The following is a 24056-nucleotide window of genomic DNA, read 5'->3' on the forward strand; positions in this document are numbered from 1 at the left end:
TCTAGCAGCAGCACCTAATAGCAGCAGCACCTAACAGCAACACCTAGCAGCAACCTAGCAGCAGAAAGCTAGGAGCAACAACACCTAGCAAGCAACAACCTTTCTAGCAGCACCAGCAGGGACATGGCAGCGCCGGCTCGAGGGGGAGCACCGAGCAGCAGCAGTAGCAAGCAAACTAGCAGCTCCTAGCAGTTAACATCGAGGAGGAGGAGGAGGGGCGCGGTGGCTACCTTGGAAGGCGTCAGCGGTCGAGGGCGTGGCGGCGTCAGCGGTCGAGGGAGGCGTCGATGGAGACGGGGCGCCGGTGGAGAGAGGAGTCGGTGGAGAGAGGGGCACCGGTGGAGAGAGGTGTCGGCGGAGATGGGGCACCGATGGAGAGAGGCGTCGACGGAGAGGGGGCACCGGTGGAGAGAGGCGTCGGTGAATGGGGTCGCAGACGACGTCCTTCTCCACGGCGTGCGGTGGTTGGGGAGGAGGCAGGGAGAGGTGGTCGCCGGCGGTGGGAGAGGTGGTTGCCGGCGGGGAATCGAGAGGGGAATCGAGATCTCACAGTGATGCCTCGATCGGGATGGGGTGGGGATTTGGCTAAGTCCCCGACTCCCCTTAGCAATAGCGCACCTCTAGGGGTGCGCCACAGTGATGCCTAGCAATGGCGCACCTCTTGTGGTGCGCTACTGCCTATTTAGGTTTAGGTCAAAACATGGTCGGCACGTACTATTGACAAGAACCGAATTGTACCACAGTGGCTAGCTCCCCCTCTGTTAGGTTTACCCTGGCCGGCCAGGTTCGAACCCTGGCGGCCCCAATTTTTTTCCTTTTTAAAAAAAATTGATTTAACCATGTGATAAATATCATAATACACCAAAATAAAAGGCATAAATAATAATATTATGTAGAGTATTTAAAATAATATAGAATCTAGAAAATATCCAAAAATATGAATTATATGTCTATTTTGATCGGTACAATGTGTAGATTAACAATATGACATCCATTATTCATACAAGAAAATGATACATAATTATCTTTTCACAATCTTCTTGCCCTTCTTTCTCGCGGTTGAATAATTTAGCCCCGGAACTCCTAGACTTCTTCTCTTGAATGGACGGCCTTTAGGTAGGGTGGTCCTGCTTCTTCTTGTTGTGTATGGTTCTTCATCATCGCCGTCGTCATCTTCCATCTTCGGATCGCCGTACTGGTCAAAGTCTAGCTCGTTGGCGGCTCCATCCATTCCGATGATGCTCCTTTTGCCTCTCCTCACGACAACACGGCTGGGCTTTTGCGGGTCGGTAATGAAGAAGCATTGGTCCACTTGGGAAGCTAGTACCCATGGCTCATATTTCGCGGTGACCTTTGCGCCCGCTGTCTTGGATTTGGCTTCGGGTATAACCATGGTGGTGAAATGTCGGTCTTCTTTTACGACGTTCTTGGCCCACCTGACACGGAACATCGGCACATTCTCTCCGGCGTAGCTCAGCTCCCAGATCTCCTCGATCTTTCCGTAGTATCTCTGCTTGATGTCACCGGTGTAGGACTCCATCGTTACCCCGGAGTTCTGATAATCGCTCTTCATGTCCTTTTCCTCGGTGTAGAATGTGTAGCCGTTGATATCGTACGCCTGAAATGTCATCAGGTTGTGTTCGGCGCCCTGTGACAAGGCAAAGATGAGTTTTTCTTCCGCAGAAGAATCCTCGTCTATAGGGTACGTCAGCATCTTGTCCTTGAACCACCGCGTGAAGGTTGAGTTGTGCTCTTTGATTATATCTCTCTCCGTCCTCTGTTGGCCCTGATCATTGTACGTCGTGGCGATGAAGGTTTTGTGCTCTACCACCCAAGGATCGACCACGTCTATGTGTTGTAGCGCGACTAGGTTTGCTCTTTCAAAGTCGGCGATTCGACCCTTGAAGTCGACATGCATTTCGCGGCTACCCTCGCGGTGACCCCATCCAGCGAGCTTCCGAGGTGCCTGTTACGGGCAGACCGACGGGATTCTCGATTTCTAGATAACTCGTGCGAAGGAGATGCACTCTTCGGTCGAAAGCCCTTGGCTATGCTTCCGTACGGACGTGCCCTGTTGCGAACGTACCCTTTGATGACACCATTCATCCTTTCGAACGGCATCATGCTTGTGCGAGAACGTCGGCCCGGTTGGATGATATCCTCCACGATATGTACCAGCAGATGCACCATAACGTCGAAGAATGCGGGCGGGAAGTACATCTCAAGCTCGCACAGTATCACCACGATCTCTTCCTGTAGCCTTCTAAGTTGCCTCACGCCAACAGACTTCCGAGAGATGACGTCGAAAAAGTTGCATAGGCCAAAAAGCGTTTCACGAACGTGCGCGTCCATGATCCCACGGATTGCAACCGGAAGTATCTGCGTCATCAGCACGTGACAGTCGTGAGACTTCATCCCGCTGAACCTCTGCTTCGCTTTGTCTAGGTACCTGCTTATCTTCCCCGCGTAACCGTAAGGAAGTTTTACTCCTAGGAGACAGTCGAAAAACTGCTCGATCTCCTTCTGACTTAGAGTGAAGCACGCGGGGGCAGTAATATTCGATCTTTTTGGCCTTTTTGCCCTTGCGACTACTTTGCGTGTCCTCCGCCTCATCATCGTCATCGTCATCATCATCATCATCATCATCATTAGGGCGTCCCGCGTGAAGCTCCTCCCTGATCCCAATTGATTGCAAGTCGTACCTTGCTTTCGGCCCATCTTTGGTCTTCTCTGGCATGTTGAGGAGGGTACCAAGCAGACTCTCGCACATGTTTTTCGTGATGTGCATGACATCAAGGCTGTGAGGCACACGGAGGATCTTCCAGTACGGCAAGTCCCAGAAAACAGACCTCGTCTTCCATACCTTAAGCAGCGGCTCCGGCGCCTTTCGCTTCTTTCCCGACGGTGGGCACTCTTTCCAATTTTTCAATAGCTCGTCTATTTGCTCGCCGCTTCTCGTACGTGGCCGTCTTCGTGGTTCGTCTTGACCATCGAACAGATCCTTGCGTTTCCTCCATGGGTCGTCCTCGCGAAGCCACCTTCGATGTCCCATGAACACCGTTTTCGAGGACCCAGGATCTCTATCTAGCTGGCGGTACGTTGTGTCGTCCATGCACCTGACGCATGCATTGAATCCGTGGACCACCTGCCCCGCGACATATCCGTAACCGAGAAAGTCGTGCACCGTCGTGAGCAACGCGGCTCTCATAGGGAAATATTCTTCTGCGGCGGCGTCCCACGTGTTGGCAGGCGCGTCCCATAGCATGGCTAGCTCCTCTTTCAGAAGCCCCATATACAGATTGATGTTGTTCCCTGGTTGTTTCGGCCCTTCAATTAGCATACTCATTTGAATGTACTTCCTCTTCATGCACAACCAGGGGGGGAGGTTGTACATCCACACAAACACGGGCCAGGTGCTATGCGTGCTGCTCTGACTGCCAAACGGATTGACTCCATCGGTGCTCGCGCCCAGACTTATGTTCCTAGGATCGTCCCCAAATTCTGGGTACTCGAGGTTCAACGCATTCCACTGGCTAGTATCCGAAGGGTGTCTCAACATCCTGTCCTTTTTCTTTTTCTTCGGATCATCTGCGTCATCTTCTCCCTTCCTCATCTCCGCGTGCCAGCGCATTAGCTTTGCTTGCTTAGGATCCGCGAAATACCGCTGCAGACGAGGAGTGATCGGAAAGTACCACACCACCTTCCGAGGAGCTTTCTTCCCCTTCTTGTACCGACTGACGCCGCACACCGGACATATGGTACACTCCGCGTGCTCGTTCCGATAAATGATGCAATCGTTCAAGCACACATGGTATTTCACATGCGGTAAATCCAGAGGACACACGATTTTCTTGGCCTCCTCGATACTAGTCGGACACGTGTTACCTTTGGGAAGACGTTCCTGCCAGAATAACATGTTGTCGTTGAAGGATGTGTCCGTCATTACGTGCTTTACCTTCATCTCGAGCCATGAGCGTTACTTTCGAGCGCGTATCCTCCGGCTGCATCCTTCATACAATGGAGTAACCGCGTCTACCTCCAGTTGATCCATCTTGGCTTTCTCTCGGGCGGCAGCTCTTGCGTTACTCGTGGCTTGAGAAGCAGCTCTTGAAGATAAGGGTCCTGCACCCAGTCCATCGACGATGGTCCATCGTCTTCATCTTCATGATCGTCATGATGACCTCCATCTTGATCTTCCTCATCATCAGGTCCAGGATCTCCTACATTATGATCATGATCATCTCCGGGATCTTCTACATCCTGATCATGTCTGAGATCTTCTACATCCTGATCACCTCCTTCCTTATTTGTTGTTGAAATCCCATGGACAAATTCATAATCATCATCGTCGCCTTCCCACCGATAGCCATCCATGAAACCACGCATGAGAAGGTGGTCCCGCACCATATCGGCTTTAGGGTCCATAAGGCTCGTCAGCTTGCATCTTTGACACGGACATCTTATCTCCTTTTGGTTATTTCTAATCATCTCGGCTGTCGCGGCTTTCAAAAACCTAGCCACAACGCCTTCGCTCATCATGCGGACCATGGTCGCCTGCGGGTATAGAGAAAATGGATATCTTAGCATACCAAAAGAAAATTTTGGCATGACCTTCCCTAAAAATAGGACATATGTATATGCGTAGTATGCCCAACATTCGCCGAAACGGAAATGAATCAACGTTTCGGCAACATATTGGCAACTCCATCGCATTTCAAATCCCTGCAAACAAAAACACATGCAACACATGTGTGGAGGCTTCGCATATACAACACATGTGGATCCGGAGGCTTCGCATAACACACATGCACGTGACGCTTTTCGCGCATGCGCACAACACACATGATCATCGAGCTTCGCACATAACATATGTGCACACACACGTGTACGTGACGTGTGTGCAAGATGATCATATCAGAACCGGTCACACACAAAGCATAAAACCAACAAAGTTACCGATACGGCGAGACCTAGAGTGTTGGATGTGGTAAAAAGTTGAGATTGAGTAGGGTATTGAGCTAAGAAAACTTCACCATTACTTACCTATGAAGAAAATTAAGTTTACCAACTTAATTTTTGTGAATGAAGAGGTGAAAATGAGGTGGGAAGGAGGGGCAACACGACCAGATCCAGATTTGGTGGGAGGTGGTGGTGGAAGAGTGTTTGGGGAAAGTGGGTGGCACATGTGAGTGGAGGGGTAAAAGCAGGAAAATGGTCCTAGGTTAGCAGTGGCGCACCACCGATCCGTGCGCCACTGCTAGGTTGACATAGCAATGGCGCACTGCTAGGTGGTGCGCCACTGCTAAGCCTCTCATCTCTAAATGGGCTCTGGCCACCCCCTAGCAGTGGCGCACATAACGACATGCGCCATAGGTAACCCATGTAGCAGTGGCGCACCACCTAAGTGCGCCATTGCTAAGCCTACCATCTCTAAACGGGCTCTGGACACGTCCTAGCAGTGGTGCACCTCACCAACGTGCGCCATAGGTAAGGAATGTAGCAGTGGCGCACCACAGGGACGTGCGCCACTACTAGTTTGGGGGAGGAGCTGGACTACTGTCACCACTTACTTATGGCGCACCACAATCATGGTGCGCCACTACTACTTTTGTAACAGTGGCCCACCATTTTTTGGTGCGCCACTGCTAAGTAGTAGTGGCGCACGGCAGTCATGGTGCGCCACTGCTAGCAGTCTTACGGCTAGGCCTTTTCCTAGTAGTGGGAGTAAATCCAAAAGAAAACTTCTTCTGTTTGAAAAATACATGATCCCCGAACCAATTACTAAGAAACCCTTACATATATGATAGGAGCAGACACTACATAATTAGGAGAGATTTGTGGTTACTCTGCTTTACCTCCATTAAGGTATTTTTTTGTATTGTTGTCATATGCATTATATGATCTTAATCTCTCTCACACTCTCTAAAAATCTTGTATGTCGACAGAAGTAAGAACAAATGATGTATGTCGATAGAATATCAAGTGATCCTACCTGTGGGTAAATAACGGAATGCAAACGGATAGAATTTCTGGAAATTAGAAGGCCTTGTAACCTGGATTGTGAAGATCACATTATTAGCAAGCAGTTACAGTGCAAATGAATATCATCATTTAGTTGTAGCTTGTTGTTCCATTCAATCACAAGACTTGGGCAATTGAATTCTGTTCAAGTGAGGGTTCACCACAGGTTATTTCACCCTTGACAAATACGATCATTTCAAATATAATTAACTTACATACTCAATTCTTCTTCCCCTTCCAATCTCCCTCACTATCAGCAGCCAATCACCCGAACAAGAACTGGATGCACAAGCTAAAAAGGTAAGAGAAATTTGCCTCAAAATCTAGGCAAAAATGTCCCAAAAAATTATTCGGGAAAGTAAATACCTCACAAGGTGCAGTGGCCATGCTTCTCTTGTTGGAGTAGATCTGAGTTCTTTCTTGCATCCTCTTCCATCTCCCTGACCCTTTGTTTTTCCCTTTTCCATCTCCCTCACTAGCAACAACAAAGAACCCAGACAACTAAATTCACAAGGACAAAAGGCAAGAGAGGCAGAGAAAGGGAGAGGCAGAGAAACCTGGCTCACCTCGTCTCACTCTGGTAGGGTTTGGCGGCTGCTTGTTTTCCTCCCGTTGAGCAAGGAGATGAGGAAGAAGCAGAGTGGGGTGAGCAGCGTGCTGTGCTCTCCCGCCGGCCAACAACCACTCCTATTGGCGAGGGCACGGCGCATGGTCGTGGGCTGCGCTGTTCTTGAGATCTGCTCCTGGTCTCCGCCCCACCGCTGCACCTCCATCCGCAACCAGCTCTGGTTGCCAAGGGATGAGCATTGCCTGCCTCCTCCATCTCTCCGCCTCCCGCATACCAACGAACAAGGACGGGGACGCGGTGCCATGGAGTGGTAGGAGAGAGCACTGAGCTGCCGACGCGAAGAGGGAGGAGAGCATGAGCGATTGGTGGAGCGGAAGGAGGGGGATTGGGGAGGACGAAGCGTGTGAGGCGCCATTGGCCAGGACCAAGCTCGCGTGGGGATTGGGGGAGATGGGCTAGGGTTTATGTCCCTGGGATGTCCCTTTTTATACCCTACGGTAAGAAAACGAATGGCCAAGATGCACATCAGACAAGATCCGACTGCCCACAAGCGTTAATCGCTGTGAGGCCCCCCATGGGAGGGCAGCTATTATACCTTTAGATGCATATATGTGGCCAGGGTTCGAATCACCGGTGCGTCGATTTATTTTTGCGAACACGTGGGGAACGACGGAAGAAGGGAACGGAGACCAAAATGGAATTGCCGACTCTACAGAAAAGGAAACTGATCTGGTCGGGAATTGACCGCTCGTTGGCTCGCTCGCGGTCGACCGCCATCTAGGGGTGACCGCGAAGAACCATGCTATTCCGGATCGACCGTTACAGAATATGCATATATGTGGAAAAATGGCCAAACTACTATTAGTGAGCCAAACAAAGACAAAACGCGATGCACATATGTGGAATTTTGCTTGTTGTTTTCTGGGCAAACTTTTTTCCCTAGCTCCGCGTAGAGCACTGGTAGCTGACAAGGCGGTACCCACCCCCGCGCCCTCCCGCTTTAAAAACCCCAGCCATGACACCAGTTCAGAGAAGGCACCCAATACCCAGGCTGCAGATTCAGACCACCGCGCCACCTGACCTGCACTGCACTGCAACCATGGCGCCCGCGGTGGCCAGAGTTCTCGCGATCGTCCTCCTCGCGGCGGCCGCGTCGACCCTGGCGGTGGCGGACCCATCCCCCGACGCCGTGGCGCTCCAGGCCTTTCGAAGCGGGCTGGAGGACCCCGACGGCGAGCTGCAGAGCTGGGACCCGGAGCTGGTTGACCTCTGCAGCTGGTCACACATCATCTGCGACGCCAACAATCGAGTCACTCACATGTAAGTATTGCTCGCCCTGATCGATCTGCTTCCCTTCTTCCGCTTGGAACTTGGATCATCTGCACTGCATGTATTGCTTCCCTTCGAATACACCGTCCTTGTTCGAACGTTGTCCATCCCTCCTTTTTCTTAAACAGAGAGCTTGGCTATTCGAACCTGTCCGGTCCACTGTCGCCGGAGCTCGCCAAGCTAGACCAGCTACAGTACATGTGAGCACTTCTCTTCTAGCCCACATCCATCTCTTTGCTTGCAACTTTTGGTGCTGTGTGAATTACTTCTGCAGTAGGACTGACTCTTTTTTGGCGTCTCAGGAGGGTTGGGGACAACAATATTCAGGGAACGATCCCAGAAGAGTTCAGCGACGTGGGTAACCTGGTCAGCCTGGACGTGTACAACAACAACATCTCAGGGCCGATACCCGCGTCGCTTGGGAAACTCTCCGCCCTGAAATTCATGTAAGCTGATGACTTTTTTCAAGTGTTCGTGTGTTACATCTGATCAGAACATAGGCTTATGAGTTATGACTTAATTTCGTTTTATTATACAGTAATATTTAAAAAAAAAATCTTGATTCTGAACTTCTCTACACCGTGCTGACATATTGCTTGCACGACGCAGGAGGCTGTATCAAAACCGTTTGACCGGGCCGATCCCGATGGAGCTGACTGGACTGTCCAAGCTGGAAGTTCTGTAAGTTGAGCTAGCCGAGGCCCTGGTGTGGTGATATTGTGTCGCAGAGTCGAGATCTCTGATCGATGAACCGTCATTAAATTCTCCCCTCCATTTGCTCCTGCAGGGAACTCTGGAACAACGATCTATGCGGCGCGATCCCGACTTCCGGACCGTTTCAGAACTTTCCTCCGAACAGGTACTGGTACACTTCTTTGTTACAAGTCTGCTTCCTGTTCTGAGAAATGTCACGGGTGTTTGTACACCCTGGACGATGCTCGGCTCAAAAATGGCCATACCTAAGCAATACTCGCTCACCGTTTTGTTGCCGCGTGCAGCTTCGCCGGCAACCCGCGCCTGCGAATCCCCGGCCAGCAGCAGGGAGCCGACTGCTAGATCGACATGGCAGCGGCCAGCGTGAATAAGCGTAAGCGGGCGTCCAGGTTAATTGCCAAGAGCTGGGAGTGTCATTGCGATGATGCACGTAATTAGCTGTGTGTGTGGATGTGGCACATCAGGGTGGGTGTCTATCTCTTGTACATGCCGTCCTGATCAAGAGGTGATCAGCCTCCATAATGAAAATATGCAATCAAGCGCCTTGCCCTTTTGCCTGCCGGATTGTAGATCATTTTGTGTTTCTGTCGCGCGGTGCTACTGGAACTATGATAGTATGATTCACATGTCAAATGCGATATCTGAAGCGCGAGACAGCATGCATGAACATATAGTCCTGATCAAATAAACCGTTAGCAGCTGGCAGTAACGTACATCTGTGAACTTCTGAATGAACAAAAACTGTTAGCTGCAAAACATTTGCAAGCACCTTCTCTCATTCGCAAGACGTTGAACTTAAAAACTGAGGCAATGAGTTTCAAATAAAAAAAAAAAGTGAGGCAGTGTGTTTGGGTTTGGATTGTGGGATACGAGCCTTCGGAATGGGATATCTGGAACGGTTGGAATCAACTCAAAGCCAAGCTTGTTCTGTGGGGTGGGGAAATGAGATGAGTTTATGAATGACAATGGTGAAAAATTGACCAAATCACCCATCAGTACATAGATTAATTTCTAAAGAAAGGCATTTGATCCAATAGGCTGTTATTCATGATCCAAGTAACACGTAAATACCAGGAAAGGGATTAGGTTTTGAATGAAAAATCTTGTAGAAATTTTGCCTAATATAGGCTCAGTCCATTTAATTTAGTCCACAATTTCTGAAAATCTCAAAGATCTAATTGCCATATTCATGCATGGCAAGGGGTGGGACAAAAGTTTAGTCCCACCTTGTAAGTTTAAGAGATTTAGACACCTTCTAATAAGGGGTTGCTCCACTTTTTGTATAAGCATGAGAAGAGGACTTTCACACGCACGCTCTGTGGTGACCCTGCATACCACTGCATGTTGTAGTATGCTAGTCATTGATATAACACTCACGAAGTACCAATCCACAAATATTACATCCCTCAGAGTAGTACAACAGAACATAGCTGGTCCATAACTCATTCATTTATTATTACAAACCATATATATACATCATCACGGAGTTCCTCCTGGGTCTGGAGAGGAATACTCCTGGGTTCCAGGTGAACCCAACTTAGCTTACAATATAAAAGTCTAACAGCAGCTTATACATTTATTCTCAACGAGCAGTTAAGTACTAGAGTGTTCGTACTGCTCGCTTCTCACTACTACTACTCTATTCTAGGTTTGTTCCCCCTCGGTGTTGTATCCGCCTCCGTAGACTATGAGGTAGTCTACTCCTTCTACACCTCCGGAGAGGTCTGGTTCTTCGTAGCAGATCCCATCTGCTCCTTCTGGGTCGTTGTTGTCCTCCTCAAGACGGTTCAGGCAATCTAAGCAGGGGATTTAAGAGTGGTATGAGTACGAGCGTACTCAACAAGTTCATATTAGGAAAAAGGTGTTTAATGCACTATCTACGATACCAGACCAGAAAGTCTGATACCCATGCAGGTTTTGATAACCATTTCTTCAAAAGGTTGCTTTTATTAATAAGAACTATGTCCGCCAGCCTTCACCGGTTTACTAGAACTTCATGGAGTTCCTTCCCGGCAGCGTTCGCAGTTCCATATCCCGGAATAGGGAGTGACTGGTCACAGTTCGTTACACTCTGCAGAGGTGTGTTGCTTTATCCATAAGAGATCTTAACCTTGGTGCCAACCGGGCAGCTTTCCCGTCCACACTTCCAATGGTGTGAGGCCCGGTATAACGTCCTAGCCAATCATATTCCTCCGCTACCTCGCACACCCACCCTTTGTTGCAATTCCGACCTCGGGTCCTCGCTGGTCAGCGTATTCATAGAATACCATCCGACCTCGACTATTATCAGGTTACTCGACCCGATACCTTCGCCGGTCGTTGCAACCCATCATAGACCGCATTACCGTGGGGAATTAGAGTGGGATCCCCACCCTCTGGTTGTTCTCGCAAGACACAATTGCTACGGTAAGCGCATACGTTGATGTACGAGAGGTGGAAATACAATTGACTACCCCGTCCCATTCCAAATCTTATGGTTAACACGAGTATTACGGCACAAGAATCACTGGACGATATTTGTTATTAATCCTAAATGGATATAAACCCTTGCAATGGAACCTCCACCATATCAACACATTGTTGGAGATATGCCCAAGAGGCAATAATAAAATGGTTATTATATATTTTTGTGTTTATGATAATGTTTACATACCATGCTATAATTGTATTAACCGAAACATTGATACATGTGTGTTATGTGAACAACAAGGAGTCCCTAGTAAGCCTCTTGTATAACTAGCTTGTTGATTAATAGATGATCATGGTTTTGTGATCATGAACATTGGATGTTATTAGTAACAAGATTATGTCATTATATGAATGATGTAATGGACACACCCAATTAAGCATAGCATAAGATCACGTCATTAAGTTATTTTCTATAAGCTTTTCGATACATAGTTACCTAGTCCTTTCGACCATGAGATCATGTAAATCACTTATACCGGAAAGGTACTTTGATTACATCAAACGCCACTGCGTAAATGGGTGGTTATAAAGGTGGGATTAAGTATCCGGAAAGTATGAGTTGAGGCATATGGATCAACAGTGGGATTTGTCCATCCCGATGACGGATAGATATACTCTGGGCCCTCTCGGTGGAATATCGTCTAATGTCTTGCAAGCATATGAATAAGTTCATAAGAGACCACATACCACGGTACGAGTAAAGAGTACTTGTCAGGAGACGAGGTTGAACAAGGTATAGAGATACCGATGATCAAACCTCGGACAAGTAAAATATTGCGTGACAAAGGGAATTGGTATCGTATGTGAATGGTTCATTCGATCACTAAGTCATCGTTGAATATGTGGGAGCCATTATGGATCTCCAGATCCCGCTATTGGTTATTGGTCGGAGAGAGGTCTCAACCATGTCTACATAGTTCACGAACCGTAGGGTGACACACTTAAGGTTTGATGTTGTAATAGTACTTGAATATGGAATGGAGTTCGAAGTATTGTTCGAAGTCTCGGATGGGATCCCGGACATCACGAGGAGTTCCGGAATGGTCCGGAGAATAAGATTCATATATATAGGAAGTCATATTCCAAGTTTGGAAATGATCCGGTGTATTTATGGAAGGTTCTAGAAAAGTCCGGAAGAAATCACTAAGGAAGGAAGAGTCCCGGAGGGACTCCACCTCCCCATGGCCGGCCAACCCTAGAAGGGGGAGTCCAAGGTGGACTCCACCAAGGGGGCCGGCCACCCCCCTTCATGGAAGGGTGGGAATCCCACTTGGGTGGGAGTCCCACCTTGGGTAGGTTTCCCTACTACATGGAAGGTTTTGGGTTGGGGTCTTATTCGAAGACTTGTAGTCCAACACTTGGGGTTCCACCTATATAATGAGGGGCATAGGGGAGGGGGCCGGCCACCACAAAGCCACAAGCTGGCCGCACCCCTTGAGGTCGGCCAACCCCTCTCCCAAACCCTAGCCGCCCCCTCTCTCCTCCACCTCTCCCGCACGCTTAGCGAAGCTCCGCCGGAGTTCTCCATCGCCACCGCCACCACGCCGTCGTGCTGCCGGAGTCAAGGAGGAGATACTACTTCCGCTGCCCGCTGGAACGGGGAGAAGGACGTCGTCTTCATCAACACCGAACGTGTGACCGAGTACGGAGGTGCTGCCCGATCGTGGCACCGTGATCAAGATTTTCTACACGCTTTTGCAAGCGGCAAGTGATCGTCTACCGCAGCAACAAGAGCCTCATCTTGTAGGCTTTGGAAATCTTCAAGGGTGAGTCTCGATCATCCCTTCGTTGCTCCCGTCTTCTAGATTGCATCTTGGCTTGGATTGTGTTCTCGCGGTAGGAATTTTTTTGTTTTCTATGCAGCGAATCCCTACAGTGGTATCAGAGCCGTGTCTATGCATAGATGGTTGCACGAGTAGAACACAATTGTTTTGTGGGCGTTGATGCTTTGTTGTCTTTAGTTCGAGTACTTTGCATCTTTGTGGCATGGTGGGAGAAGCGGCTCGGGCTAACTTTACATGACCGCGTTCATGAGACTTGCTCCACGTTCGACATGCAACTTGTATTGCATAAGTGGCTTTGCGGGTGTCTGTCTCTCCCACCATAGTGAAGATTCAATTTACTCTTTCTATTGACAACACTAGTATCACCGTTGTGGTTCATGTTCGTAGGTAGATTAGATCTTACTCGAAAACCCTAAACCACGTAAAATATGCAAACCAAATTAGAGACGTCTAACTTGTTTTTGCAGGGTTTGGTGATGTGATATGGCCATGATGTGATGATGAATATGTATGAGATGATCATTATTGTATTGTGGCAATCGGCAGGAGCCTTATGGTTGTCTTTAAATTTCATGTTGAGTAGTATTTCAAAGTAGTTGTAATAGTTGCTACATGAGGTGAACAATCATGAAGACGGCGCCATGGACCTTGACGCTACGCCGACAATGATGGAGATCATGCCCGTTGATGATGGAGATCATGTCCGTGCTTTGGAGATGAAGATCGAAGGCACAAGGACTAAAGGGCCATATCATATCACATATGAATTGCATGTGATGTTAATCCTTTATGCATCTTATTTTGCTTAGAACGCGACGGTAGCATTATAAGATGATCCCTCACATTAATATCAAGATAATAAAGTGTTCTCCCCTCGTATGCACCGTTGCACAGTTCGTCGTTTCGAAGCATCTCGTGATGATCGGATGTGATAGACTCAACGTTCACATACAACGGGTGTAAGCCATGTTGCACACGCGGAATACTTGGGTTTGCTTGACGAGCCTAGCATATACAGACATGGCCTCGGGACAACGGAAACCGAAAGGTTAAACACGAGTCATATGGATGATATGATCAACATGTTGATGTTCACCATTGAAGCTACATCATCTCACGTGATGATCGGTTTTGGTGTAGTGGATCTGGATCGTGTACCACTTAACAACTATGAGGGATGTTGTATTAAGTGGGAGTTCATTAGTAATTAGATTAAAACATGAACTAATTATCATAAACATAGTCTGAGTAGTATTTTGAATTAATTTGTAGTATTGGCATCCGTTTTCTACCAAGCGCTAGTCTTGTAATTGAGATAGAAATCTTGTTAAAATCGACAAGAAACTTCTGACTGGTACCGTATTGTTAAAGAATCAAGAAATGATTAAGTCCTATTGCAAACTTTTAGTAAACCTCACATTGTTGATTCAAAGAACTATGGTTTCAATTAGTACCTAAAGTTATCTTGTCTCCGTAAAACTTGAAGTTCAAATCTGTTTGAAAAGTAAGGAGCTGAAACTTTAATTTTCAGAAATAATCAAGGTATGAGATATATGTGATATCTAAGACCTTATTGCAAGATGATAGAATATAATTTGGTGAGACTACATAAACTCATAAGTTTTATGGGAATGTATGAAGGTTGAAGACGCCAGGCGTCCCAATTCTCCAACTTTTGGGGCACTAACGATATTCGCATATCCATGAAGTGATCGTCCTTAGTATGCACCGTTGCTAAGACTCGTCGTTTCGAAGCATCTCGTGATGATCGGGTGTTATAGATTCTACGTGTGCATACAACGGGTGCAAGCCAGATTTGCACATGCGAATACTGAGGTTAAACTTTACGAGCCTAGCATGTACAGACATGGTCTCGGAAAAGTCGTCATGATATGATAAAATTATGAGTGAAATTGTTCATCATATTACAAAGTTACTAATAGTGAAATCTAAAACACTTGTCATATGATGATCAACTTCAAAGTAAGAACCTCAAGGTTATTGGTATTTGACCAACAAACCTAGAAGTTATTGAAGGTGAAGTATTTTTTGAATAATGAGGAAAGCTAAAAGAGAAACTACAAAAGATATTTTGGCAGAAAGAAAAGAGAAGACTAGAAAGTCTAGCTCAGGTGTATATACATGATATACATGTTATGGTTGTATTCCTAGTTTGGTCACACAATGAAATTCTTGGGTATTAGTACCATATTGGTTGGTATGAAATGTCATACAAAACAACGCAATACAAGAATACAATGGCCTAAGTGACTGACAAGGAATATGATAGGAATGCACTTCTGGAACAAAAATAAATTGTTATTATGTTCGTCGTTGGCATCCTATCTAGCCCTTAGAATTTATAATAAAGAACTTAATAATTGTTATTTTGCTCTGGTCAAATGAAAACAATGAGTTGTTCAAATTATGACATTACTCCATGTACGATGGATAAGTTATTATAAATCTTAATGGTGAAACACACATACATAATACTGACGCTAAAATGCCATAAGGCAAATGATTTGAATTCCACTTATTTGTGGAACCGTAATTTAGGTCATATTAGAAAGGAACGCATGAAAGAACTCCATGCAAATGGATTTTTGGAGTCATCCGATTTTTGAATCGTTTGGCGCTTGCAAATCTTTTCTAAAAAGAACTGACTGAAATACCGTTCATAGGCCAAGAGTTGAACGGGCAACTAACTTAGTGGAAAAATACATGATGATGTATGTGGTTCACTGGGCATAGGTTGTGCGGGAGATTCTTCTACTTCATGAAAACTTCCAACAATGAATTGAGTATATATATGTGGATATATTCGATAAGGAAGAAGTTTGAAACATTTGAATGGATTCAAATAAATTTCAGCATGAGATGGAAATCATCGTAATAGAAAAGTCAAATATCTATGATTGGATCATAGTGGAAATATTTGAATTACGAGTTTTAGCGAACATCTAAGAGAGTTATGAAATTGTTCTACAACTCACGTTTCTTGGAGTATCATAGTGATGATGGAGTATCCGAGAGATGTATCCAAACCTTGTTGGGTCAATGATGAAATAAAATATTGATGCTATTATATTTTTGTGGATTATGCTTTAGTGACTACCGCTTTTACACTAAATAGAGCATCATCATGATCCGTTGAAATGACAACATACGAGTTATGGCATGGGTATGAACCCTAATAGTCCTTTCTTAAAATTTTGGAATGCATAGCATAAAGTAAATAAGTTTACAACCAAAATCGGATGAATGTCTTTGTTGGTTATCCCACAGAATTGATTGGGAATTCTTTCCACTATGGAGACAAAGACAAAAGTGTTTTGTCGATGTTTCTTACTTATTTCCAAGAAATTGTTTTTAGCGAAGTATTTGAGTGGGAGGACAATAAAACTTGATAAGGTTTATGAACCTGAGCATAATGATCAGAGTAGCGCAGCATCGGAATTGGTTCCGGAAGCGGCCACAACGATCATGGCTCCCATGTCTACAAAATGTTATAGTCATGGAGATCGAAGTACTTATTGAACCTTGTAGGTATGGTTTACTTTGTGATCAAATAAATGATTTGTGAACAAAGGATTATTTTTTAACAATGATAAACCAACTACATACAAAGAAGTTATGATGGGCACTGACTCCGTTAAAATGGCTATACGCCATGAAATCCAAGATAGATGAATACTTTTTGAAAGTAAACGGATCTATAAAATTGATGGACTTGGATGGAATATCCTTGAATAAGCTCGACTTGTCGAAAAGTTGTTTACGACAAAGTTCAAAGAGTTGACTACGATAAGATTAGATCTTCCGTAGCAATGCTTATAGTCTATGTGGATTATTCTAGTAATCGCTACATATTTCTTTCATGAGATATGATAGTAGGATGGCAAAATACATTACTTAATAGAAGTGTGTATTAAAGGTGTATACAAGATACAACCAATTGTTTTGCTAGTCCGTGGAATACTAGATAGGTAAACGAACTTCAATTGGATGAAGTGAGTATCACGGAGTTGGAATCTTCACCGGATGAAATAGTCAAAGAGTTTTTGATTTCATCAGAAACGATGAAGAGGCTTGGATTTGCAAGAAATTAAGTGGGAGCGCTGAGACATATTTATAATACTTTATGCAGATACATATAGTTGGTTATAAATGATGTAATTATATACTTGATTATAAAAGGTTTCATTGAGAATTAACTTCAATGAAAGGATATGGACTGAAACATATTTAGTGTCAAGATCTATGAAGATAGATTGAAACACATAATAAGTTTAAGTCAAAGTACATAGAAAGGATACTGAAGTAGTTCAATATAGAAATATTAAGAAAATGTTCTTGTCATGTGAAGTTTTAACAAAACTTGAGTGTATCTGACACTCAATGAGTAAAAACACATGAGTGATTTAGATCACAATTAATATGTACACAATCAGATGTCCTGTGCTCTAAAATGTTAGGAGCATATACCAGAATGATTCATGTGATGATCATTGGACAAACAGTAAGAATATCCCTATGTACTTTAGAAGAACCAAGGATATATAAATAGTTTTGTATGGAGAAATGACAAACAAATCGCTGTAAGGTGTTGCACCGATATTGGTTTTGTCACATATAAAAATAAATTTCAATCTCAAAATTAGGCTAAGTGTTGTTTAAAAGGTAGCACAATGCTAGATTTAGAAGAGTTCTAAATGTTGTGACGGATTCTACAAACGAAGGCAGAATATGTCATTGTTTTGACAATGACTGAGGATGTTAAAGTCAAGAGGTTCTTTGAGAACTTGGTGTAGTTCCGATAGTGTCAGAACTTTGAAGCTATATTGTGTATGACAATATTAGTGACATATTTCAGACCGCAGAATTAAGGTTCCACCAGAAGACCAAACATATTTAATGCCGACTCATTTGGGAAATGAGTGATGCGTGAAGACGCAAATGAATTGCAAAATACATAAGTTTCTGAGCATGTCAGATCCGTTGACTAAAACTTCTCCCGTGAGAAAAACATGATAAAGCACCGGAAGGTCAAGGTGTTATATCTTTACATATGTAAACTAGATTATTGACTCTAGTGCAAGTGGGAGACTGTTGGAGATATGCCCAAGAGGCAATAATAAAATGGTTATTATATATTTGGGATTTCTATTTTCGTGCCCCTGGTTCGTTAGTTGTACTCAGTTTTCCCCAGTCCCTTAGTTTTTCCTCAGTTTTCCCCTCCTCTAGTTTGAAACACGCACAAGTGCTGGAACGGCCGGTAGCCGTCAGGTCAGAGGCCTTGACCGTTAGTCTGACCGGGTGGGGCCGCATAGGGGCAGCTCCTCCCTGACCGTCTCGTGCTGACGGGTAGGGTCAGGAGACACGTCGGAGCAGTCATCCATCTATCGCTGACGTGTGGGCCGTTTTATTTCATGATTTTATACGCGGTGCTGCCAATGACAAATGGGGCCGCTCTATAGGGCTGCCGCAGCCAATGACCAGTGGGGTCGTATATTTTTCAGGAAAAGACATATATTGCCGCTCTGTGGGGCTGCCGCAGCCAATGACCAGTGGGGTCGTCTATTTATTTAGAGAAACTCATATATTGCCGCTCTGTGGGGCCTCCGCAGCCAATGACCAGTGGGGTCGTCTATTTTTCAGGAAAAGACATATATTGCCGCTCTGTGGGGCTGCCGCAGCCAATGACCAGTGGGGTCATCTATTTATTTAGAGAAAATCATATATTGCCGCTCTGTGGGGCCTCCGCAGCCAATGACCAGTGGGGTCGTCTATTTTTCAGGAAAAGACACATATTGTCGCTCTGTGTGGATGCCGCAGCCAATGACCAGTGGGATCGTCTACTTATTTAGAGAGAAAAAATCATATATTGCCGCTCTGTGGGGCCTGCGCAGCCAATGACCAGTGGGTCGTCTATTTTTGAGGAAAACTCACATATTGCCGCTCTGATATATGTGTTTAGAGAAAATCAGAGTGAGAAGCAACAAGTTCGCTAATTAATTATTCTTAAGCTAGACCGGAGAACCACCGGCAGCTCGTTCCCCACCGTCGGACGGAGCAGCCATCGCCGGCGCCTCGTCGCGCCGCCGGCTCTGTCCCCGGCGGCGTCGGACGAATCGCGGCGCTGCACGTCAACCACGGCTCCAGCACTTGTTTCGTCCGCACGCATTGTACCCACCGCAGGAAAGTCCGCCGCAAGCAGATCCGCCGCCCACGACGACCGGGATTTGTTCCGCGCACCAATTGGTATAGCTTGGTAAGACCTCCGCTTCTGCCTCCCCCGCCCCCTAATCGATTCGGTTCCCGTAATTTATTGGAGTTTGCAGGTACGAAATAGTCCTCAATGTCTGGTCGTAGCGGGTACACCGGCGAGGGTGGGGATTCGATCATGTCGTGGCCACGTTCTACTTCTCCTACCTCGTCGGAAGTGCAGGTATCTAGCTTCAGCTCTCTGTACTCTGTTGAATTTGAAGTTCCGCCATGGCCTCGTTGGGGTGATTTCGGTTGTTCTTTTTCCATTATTGTTACAGATTAGCCGTGCAAGCCGATGATCCATGGTACATTGCATACCAAGATGAATCAACCCAGTGGTGTAGCCAGAGGATGGATTTGGAGAAGAAGGTGGCCAATTTAGGTGATGAATTGGCCCGTAAAAACCTGATGATATTCGAGCTGAAGCGTATTGTGGAGGAAGAAAAGAAGAATTCAGAGCTTATTCGCAAGGAGAAGTTGAGAGTTGAGACAGATCTTGCCGTATTTGATCAAGTGGTAGAAAATCTAGAACATGAACTTAAAGTGATGGGAGAGGAGAAAAGTAGATTCATCTGTGCAGTTTTATTAGGTGTCATCCCTGTCCTAGCAGTTATGTGGTTCTGGTAGACGATTTAGTATAGAATTGTTATTCAGTAGATGGCTCTAACCACTGTATTTTGTTGTGGCTCTAAGCACTGTATTTTGGTGTACAATTTCCTACTTGTGCTAAGTAATGCGCACGATAATTTTAGCATGCATGAACATTTTATAAAAGTGAAGGGATCCCAAAAGTGAAAGCATGTACCAGCCTCCGGATCAAATACATATCAATATCTTCCCAATCAAGTTGGGATAGAATTCAAATCATACATACGGATGTACATGGACACATCAAGAACGTGGAGAAGCTTTTTTTGAGACGGAGGTAGTAGTTCGAACAATTTTATCCCATTTGGAAATTGAAAAATACAAATTTATCATAATTTATCCCAATTTGCGGCGTCGAACACGGCCGCGCAGCGATGGGCAAGAAAGGCCGGGACGACGGGCGGCTGAGGGGTGGTCATCTGCGCCATCAAACGTTGAAGCGATGTTATCGGCGATGGCTTCAATGTTCGTGGCATCGATGACCAGTGTCGGAACCGCCGCTGTCTTGGTGTACTTCATCAGCGACGGATCTGCGGAGGGCTGGATCGGCTGTTATCACCAGGATTTGACCGAGTCAGAGGTGGGCCGCGATCAAGATGGATTTGAAGATTATACATGGGAGAAATACGTGGATCGGCCTTTATATGCAAAGTTTGGGCTAGTTTGCCCTTGTATCTGTAACATATTAGGATACGTGTCGGTTAGTTAGAGTTTGCCCCGTGCACGGTTAGGTGCACGCCTAAATTAGAAAGTCCCCTAGACTATAAATATGTATCTAGGGTTTATGGAATAAACAACAACCAACGTTCAACCAATCAATCAATCTCGGCGCATCGCCAACTCCTTCGTCTCGAGGGTTTCTACCGGTAAGCATCATGCTGCCTAGATCGCATCTTGCGATCTAGGCAGCACAAGCTTATGCTCGTTGTTCATGCGTTGCTCGTACTGAAGCCTTTTTGATGGCGAGCAACGTAGTTATCATATATGTGTTAGGGTTAGCATAGTTCTTCGTATAACATGCTATCGTAGTGCAACCCTTGCATATCAAGCCGCCTCTACACCTATCCTAGGTGTAGGGGCGGCACCCCGCTTGATCATTGTTTAGTAGATCTGATCCGTTACGATTGCTCCTTGTTCTACAAGGATTAGTTTAATATCTGCAATAGTTAGGCCATACAAAGGGTTGGAGGATCCAGCGGCACGTAGGGTGTCGTTTGCTAGTCCTAGGCAGGATGTTCCGGGGATCAACCTCGTGTTGGTTTTTAGGCCCTATCTAGGATCGGCTTACGATCACCGTGCGTGGCCGCGAGGCCCAATCGTGAGTAGGATGATCCGATTATGCGGTGAAAACCCTAAATCGTCGTAGATCGCATTAGCTTTATCTTGATCAAGCAGGACCACCATATATTCGTGCACCCCGTACGAATCATGGGTGGATCGGCTCCCTGAGCCGATTCACAGGATAACCTGAGAGCCGATCGAGGCTCGTATTTAATGTTTACGTGTATGCCATGCAGGAAACTAAGCGAGGCATCTCCATCACCTTCCTGACCAGGTATAGGTCAGGTGGCACGCCCTTGCACCAGCATCGGACGTGTGACCAGAAGGCTTTGCGGGCCGTCGCTCGGAGGGACCAGGGCCAGCCGCAGCCCTAAGTTGTTCCCGGCTCTACTGTGTTGCCCGTCGCTGCCCGCCGGTGGGTTTTGACCGCAACACATTCTGGCACGCCCGGTGGGACAAGCTTCATCATCAACCACATCGCCATCTACATCTGAGATGGCGGACGGCACGCCAGTCACGTACGAGGATCTGACCGACGAGCTCAAGAAGAAGTATGACGAGATCAAAGTCATCCTCGAAGCCGACCTCATCGGCTCTTTCCACAGAACCCGTTCACATGGCATCAGGTGGAAGGGGTTCTCGCCTAATGGTGCACTCGATGGGATAGACCTCTCTGCCCCGTCGGAAGAACGCACCAGGTCCCTGCGGCAGGAGATCAACTACTTGGTGGCTCACTCGCTACACCGCCACTCTGAGAACCTGGTAAACACGTTGGAGCGTGTCGCTCTTCGCGTGATCCAGGAGATCATGAGGCACCAATACTCGCCGTCAGGACCAGCTCTCGGGACGCATCAAGGAGAGTTGCCACTCCAGTCCCGTCCACCGCTGCCATTTGCGTGGGCAGCACCAGAAGTGCCGAATTCACCGGCATTCGTCGTCTACAAGATCGGTGGTGACCCTAGTGACTGCCAGTTCTTGCATGAGGCGCCTAAGGAGATCCCTCATGGGTACACGTGCACGTATGTGCCAGATTGCGGTGACTGGGCGCTCACAAACCAGGCCACAACATCAGGGACTCCGGGGAAAACAGGAGGAACGTCAGCGACAGATCTTGAGAAGCAGACGTGGCTAACTAAGTACGCCACCCCGACGAACCTCCAGAGCTCAGCTCCTGCAGTTGGCTCAGAGCTGGAAAAGCAAACATGGCTGGCTAAGTACGCCACCCCGGCGAATCTTCAGAGTTCAACTCCTGCAGCCAGCACAGCGGATCAGATCAGCACCATACTGAGAGACCAGTTCGGCATGGTGCCGAAAAGGAGGGCAATCGGCTATTCCAAGCCGTACCCCGACGACTACGAATTGATCCCGCTACCACCCAAATATCGGCTCCCTGATTTCTCCAAATTCAGTGGATCAGATGGTTCCAGCTCCATCGAGCACGTAGGCCGATATTTGGCACAGCTAGGACCGGCCTCAGTGTCGGATCAACTACGCGTGAGGTTCTTCTCACAGTCCCTCATGGGATCGGCTTTCGGGTGGTACACTTCGTTGCCACCGGACTCGATCCGGACTTGGAAGCAGTTGGAAGAACAGTTCCATATGCAGTATCACTCAGAGGCTTCCGAGTCTGGCCTTGCCGATCTAGCACAAATACGTCAGAAGCGTGGAGAAACTGTGACAGAATACATCCAGCGCTTCAGGAATCTTAGGAACCGATGTTATTCGGTTCGTGTGACTGAAAAGGAAGCAGTCGAGTTGGCAGTAGCAGGCCTTGCAACACCGCTCAAGGACATGGCCTCCCAAGCAGACTACCCCTCACTGGCACACATGGTTCAGAAACTGTCGGCATATGAACAGCGCCACCCGGACTTGTACCAGGACAAATTCAAACGCGCAGTAGTCCTGGTCGAGGCAGAGGAAGACGAAGCTCCTGCGGGAGACCAAGAGGTAGCAGTGGCTGAATGGACTCGGGGGGCAACCCCCGTGTCCTGCAAATGGGTAAAGCCACCAGGCCCGCCTAGGGGGTTTGATTTTGACGTGACCAAAACTGAACAAATCTTCGACCTCCTGCTCAAGGAAAAGCAGTTGAAGATACCTGAAGGTCTCAATTTCCCCACGGCACAAGAGCTGAACGGAAAGCCATACTGCAAATGGCATAACTCGCTCTCACATGCCACCAACGACTGCAGGGTGTGGCTTCAGCAGATCCAAATGGCGATAGAACAAGGACGTCTGATTTTCAACCAGTACGCCATGAAGGTCGACACCCACCCCTTCCCCGCCGTAAACATGGTGGAGTACACTTACCCTGAAGGTTGCCAGCCAGGGTCTTCATTCAGGATCAACATGGTAGGATCTGGACACCACGCTGGCAAGGATGGAGACGAGGGCAGCTGCTCTCGTAGCAAGGACACAGAGGAGGCCGCTCCACGCGATCGGCTCCGGCATGATGGCAAGCGCTACGTCACAGAGGGAGAAGTGAAGAATATCAGATATCAGCGACCCCTCTCTGATCACCTCCTCAACAAGTATGTGAGTCAGTATGACCAACGCCGACGATCCAGCGATGATGATGAAAGAGACCGTCTGGCTGGAGAAGCCAGAAGACATCGTCGGCATGATCGCGATGAGGAGGAGCACGAGCGCCGTGCCAAAGAAAAGGCAAGGGAGCGAGACGACGAGGACAGGCACTGGGACTGTCCCTTCTTCAGACACTGCTGGGATTCAGGAATGAGCCGATTGCCTACAATCGGCAACTGCCCAGAATGCAACCAGAAGAAGAAGGAGGCAGCCAACGTGTCCATGTTCCAACGCTTAGGACCTCTCCCGCCTCGAAGCAAACGAGCTGAGTCCCCTCGTCTGGAAGATCTCGAGGATTCAGAAGACGAGGGAGAAGAAGGAGAAGACAGGTACCACCGGCCAAGGTGGTGCCCCGATGGACTCAGCCGTTCCCAAAAGCGCAGGGTTCAGCG

General features: G+C 47.1%; 1 protein-coding gene and 2 long non-coding RNA genes across 4 annotated transcripts; 2 read left to right on the plus strand and 1 right to left on the minus strand.

Moving 5' to 3' along the window:
• Positions 1–5931: 5931 nt before the first annotated feature.
• LOC127310418 (uncharacterized) lies at positions 5932–6719 on the minus strand. 2 transcript variants are annotated; one of them, XR_011750667.1, is made up of 4 exons: positions 6588–6719; positions 6388–6496; positions 6237–6313; positions 5932–6053 (listed from the first exon to the last, which is right to left on the minus strand). It is a non-coding gene; the product is annotated as an uncharacterized lncRNA (long non-coding RNA). The 2 variants fall into 2 exon arrangements; XR_007857381.2 differs by having other exon boundaries at positions 5939–6053; positions 6237–6300.
• An 885-nt stretch (positions 6720–7604) lies between these two features.
• On the plus strand, positions 7605–8603 carry LOC127336119 (uncharacterized). Its single transcript, XM_051362893.2, has 4 exons — positions 7605–7909; positions 8047–8118; positions 8221–8364; positions 8528–8603. Exons 1-4 carry the CDS (start codon positions 7605–7607, stop codon positions 8601–8603), a joined length of 597 nt encoding a protein of 198 aa, XP_051218853.2.
• A 93-nt stretch (positions 8604–8696) lies between these two features.
• LOC127310480 (uncharacterized) lies at positions 8697–9190 on the plus strand. The gene is made up of 2 exons (XR_007857388.2): positions 8697–8777; positions 8917–9190. It is a non-coding gene; the product is annotated as an uncharacterized lncRNA (long non-coding RNA).
• The last annotated feature ends 14866 nt before the right edge of the window (positions 9191–24056 follow it).

Source organism: Lolium perenne, chromosome 1 (genome assembly GCF_019359855.2).
Source record: "Lolium perenne isolate Kyuss_39 chromosome 1, Kyuss_2.0, whole genome shotgun sequence".
Lineage (NCBI taxonomy): Eukaryota > Viridiplantae > Streptophyta > Magnoliopsida > Poales > Poaceae > Lolium > Lolium perenne.

Excerpts from the sequence above, each read along its gene's own strand:
- LOC127336119 (XM_051362893.2), top strand. The coding sequence starts at position 7,605 with ATGACACCAGTTCAGAGAAGGCACCCAATACCCAGGCTGCAGATTCAG. Across the intron at positions 7,910-8,046 it reads AACAATCGAGTCACTCACAT|AGAGCTTGGCTATTCGAACC; the intron begins GTAAGTATTGCT and ends TTTCTTAAACAG. Across the intron at positions 8,119-8,220 it reads CTAGACCAGCTACAGTACAT|GAGGGTTGGGGACAACAATA; the intron begins GTGAGCACTTCT and ends TTGGCGTCTCAG.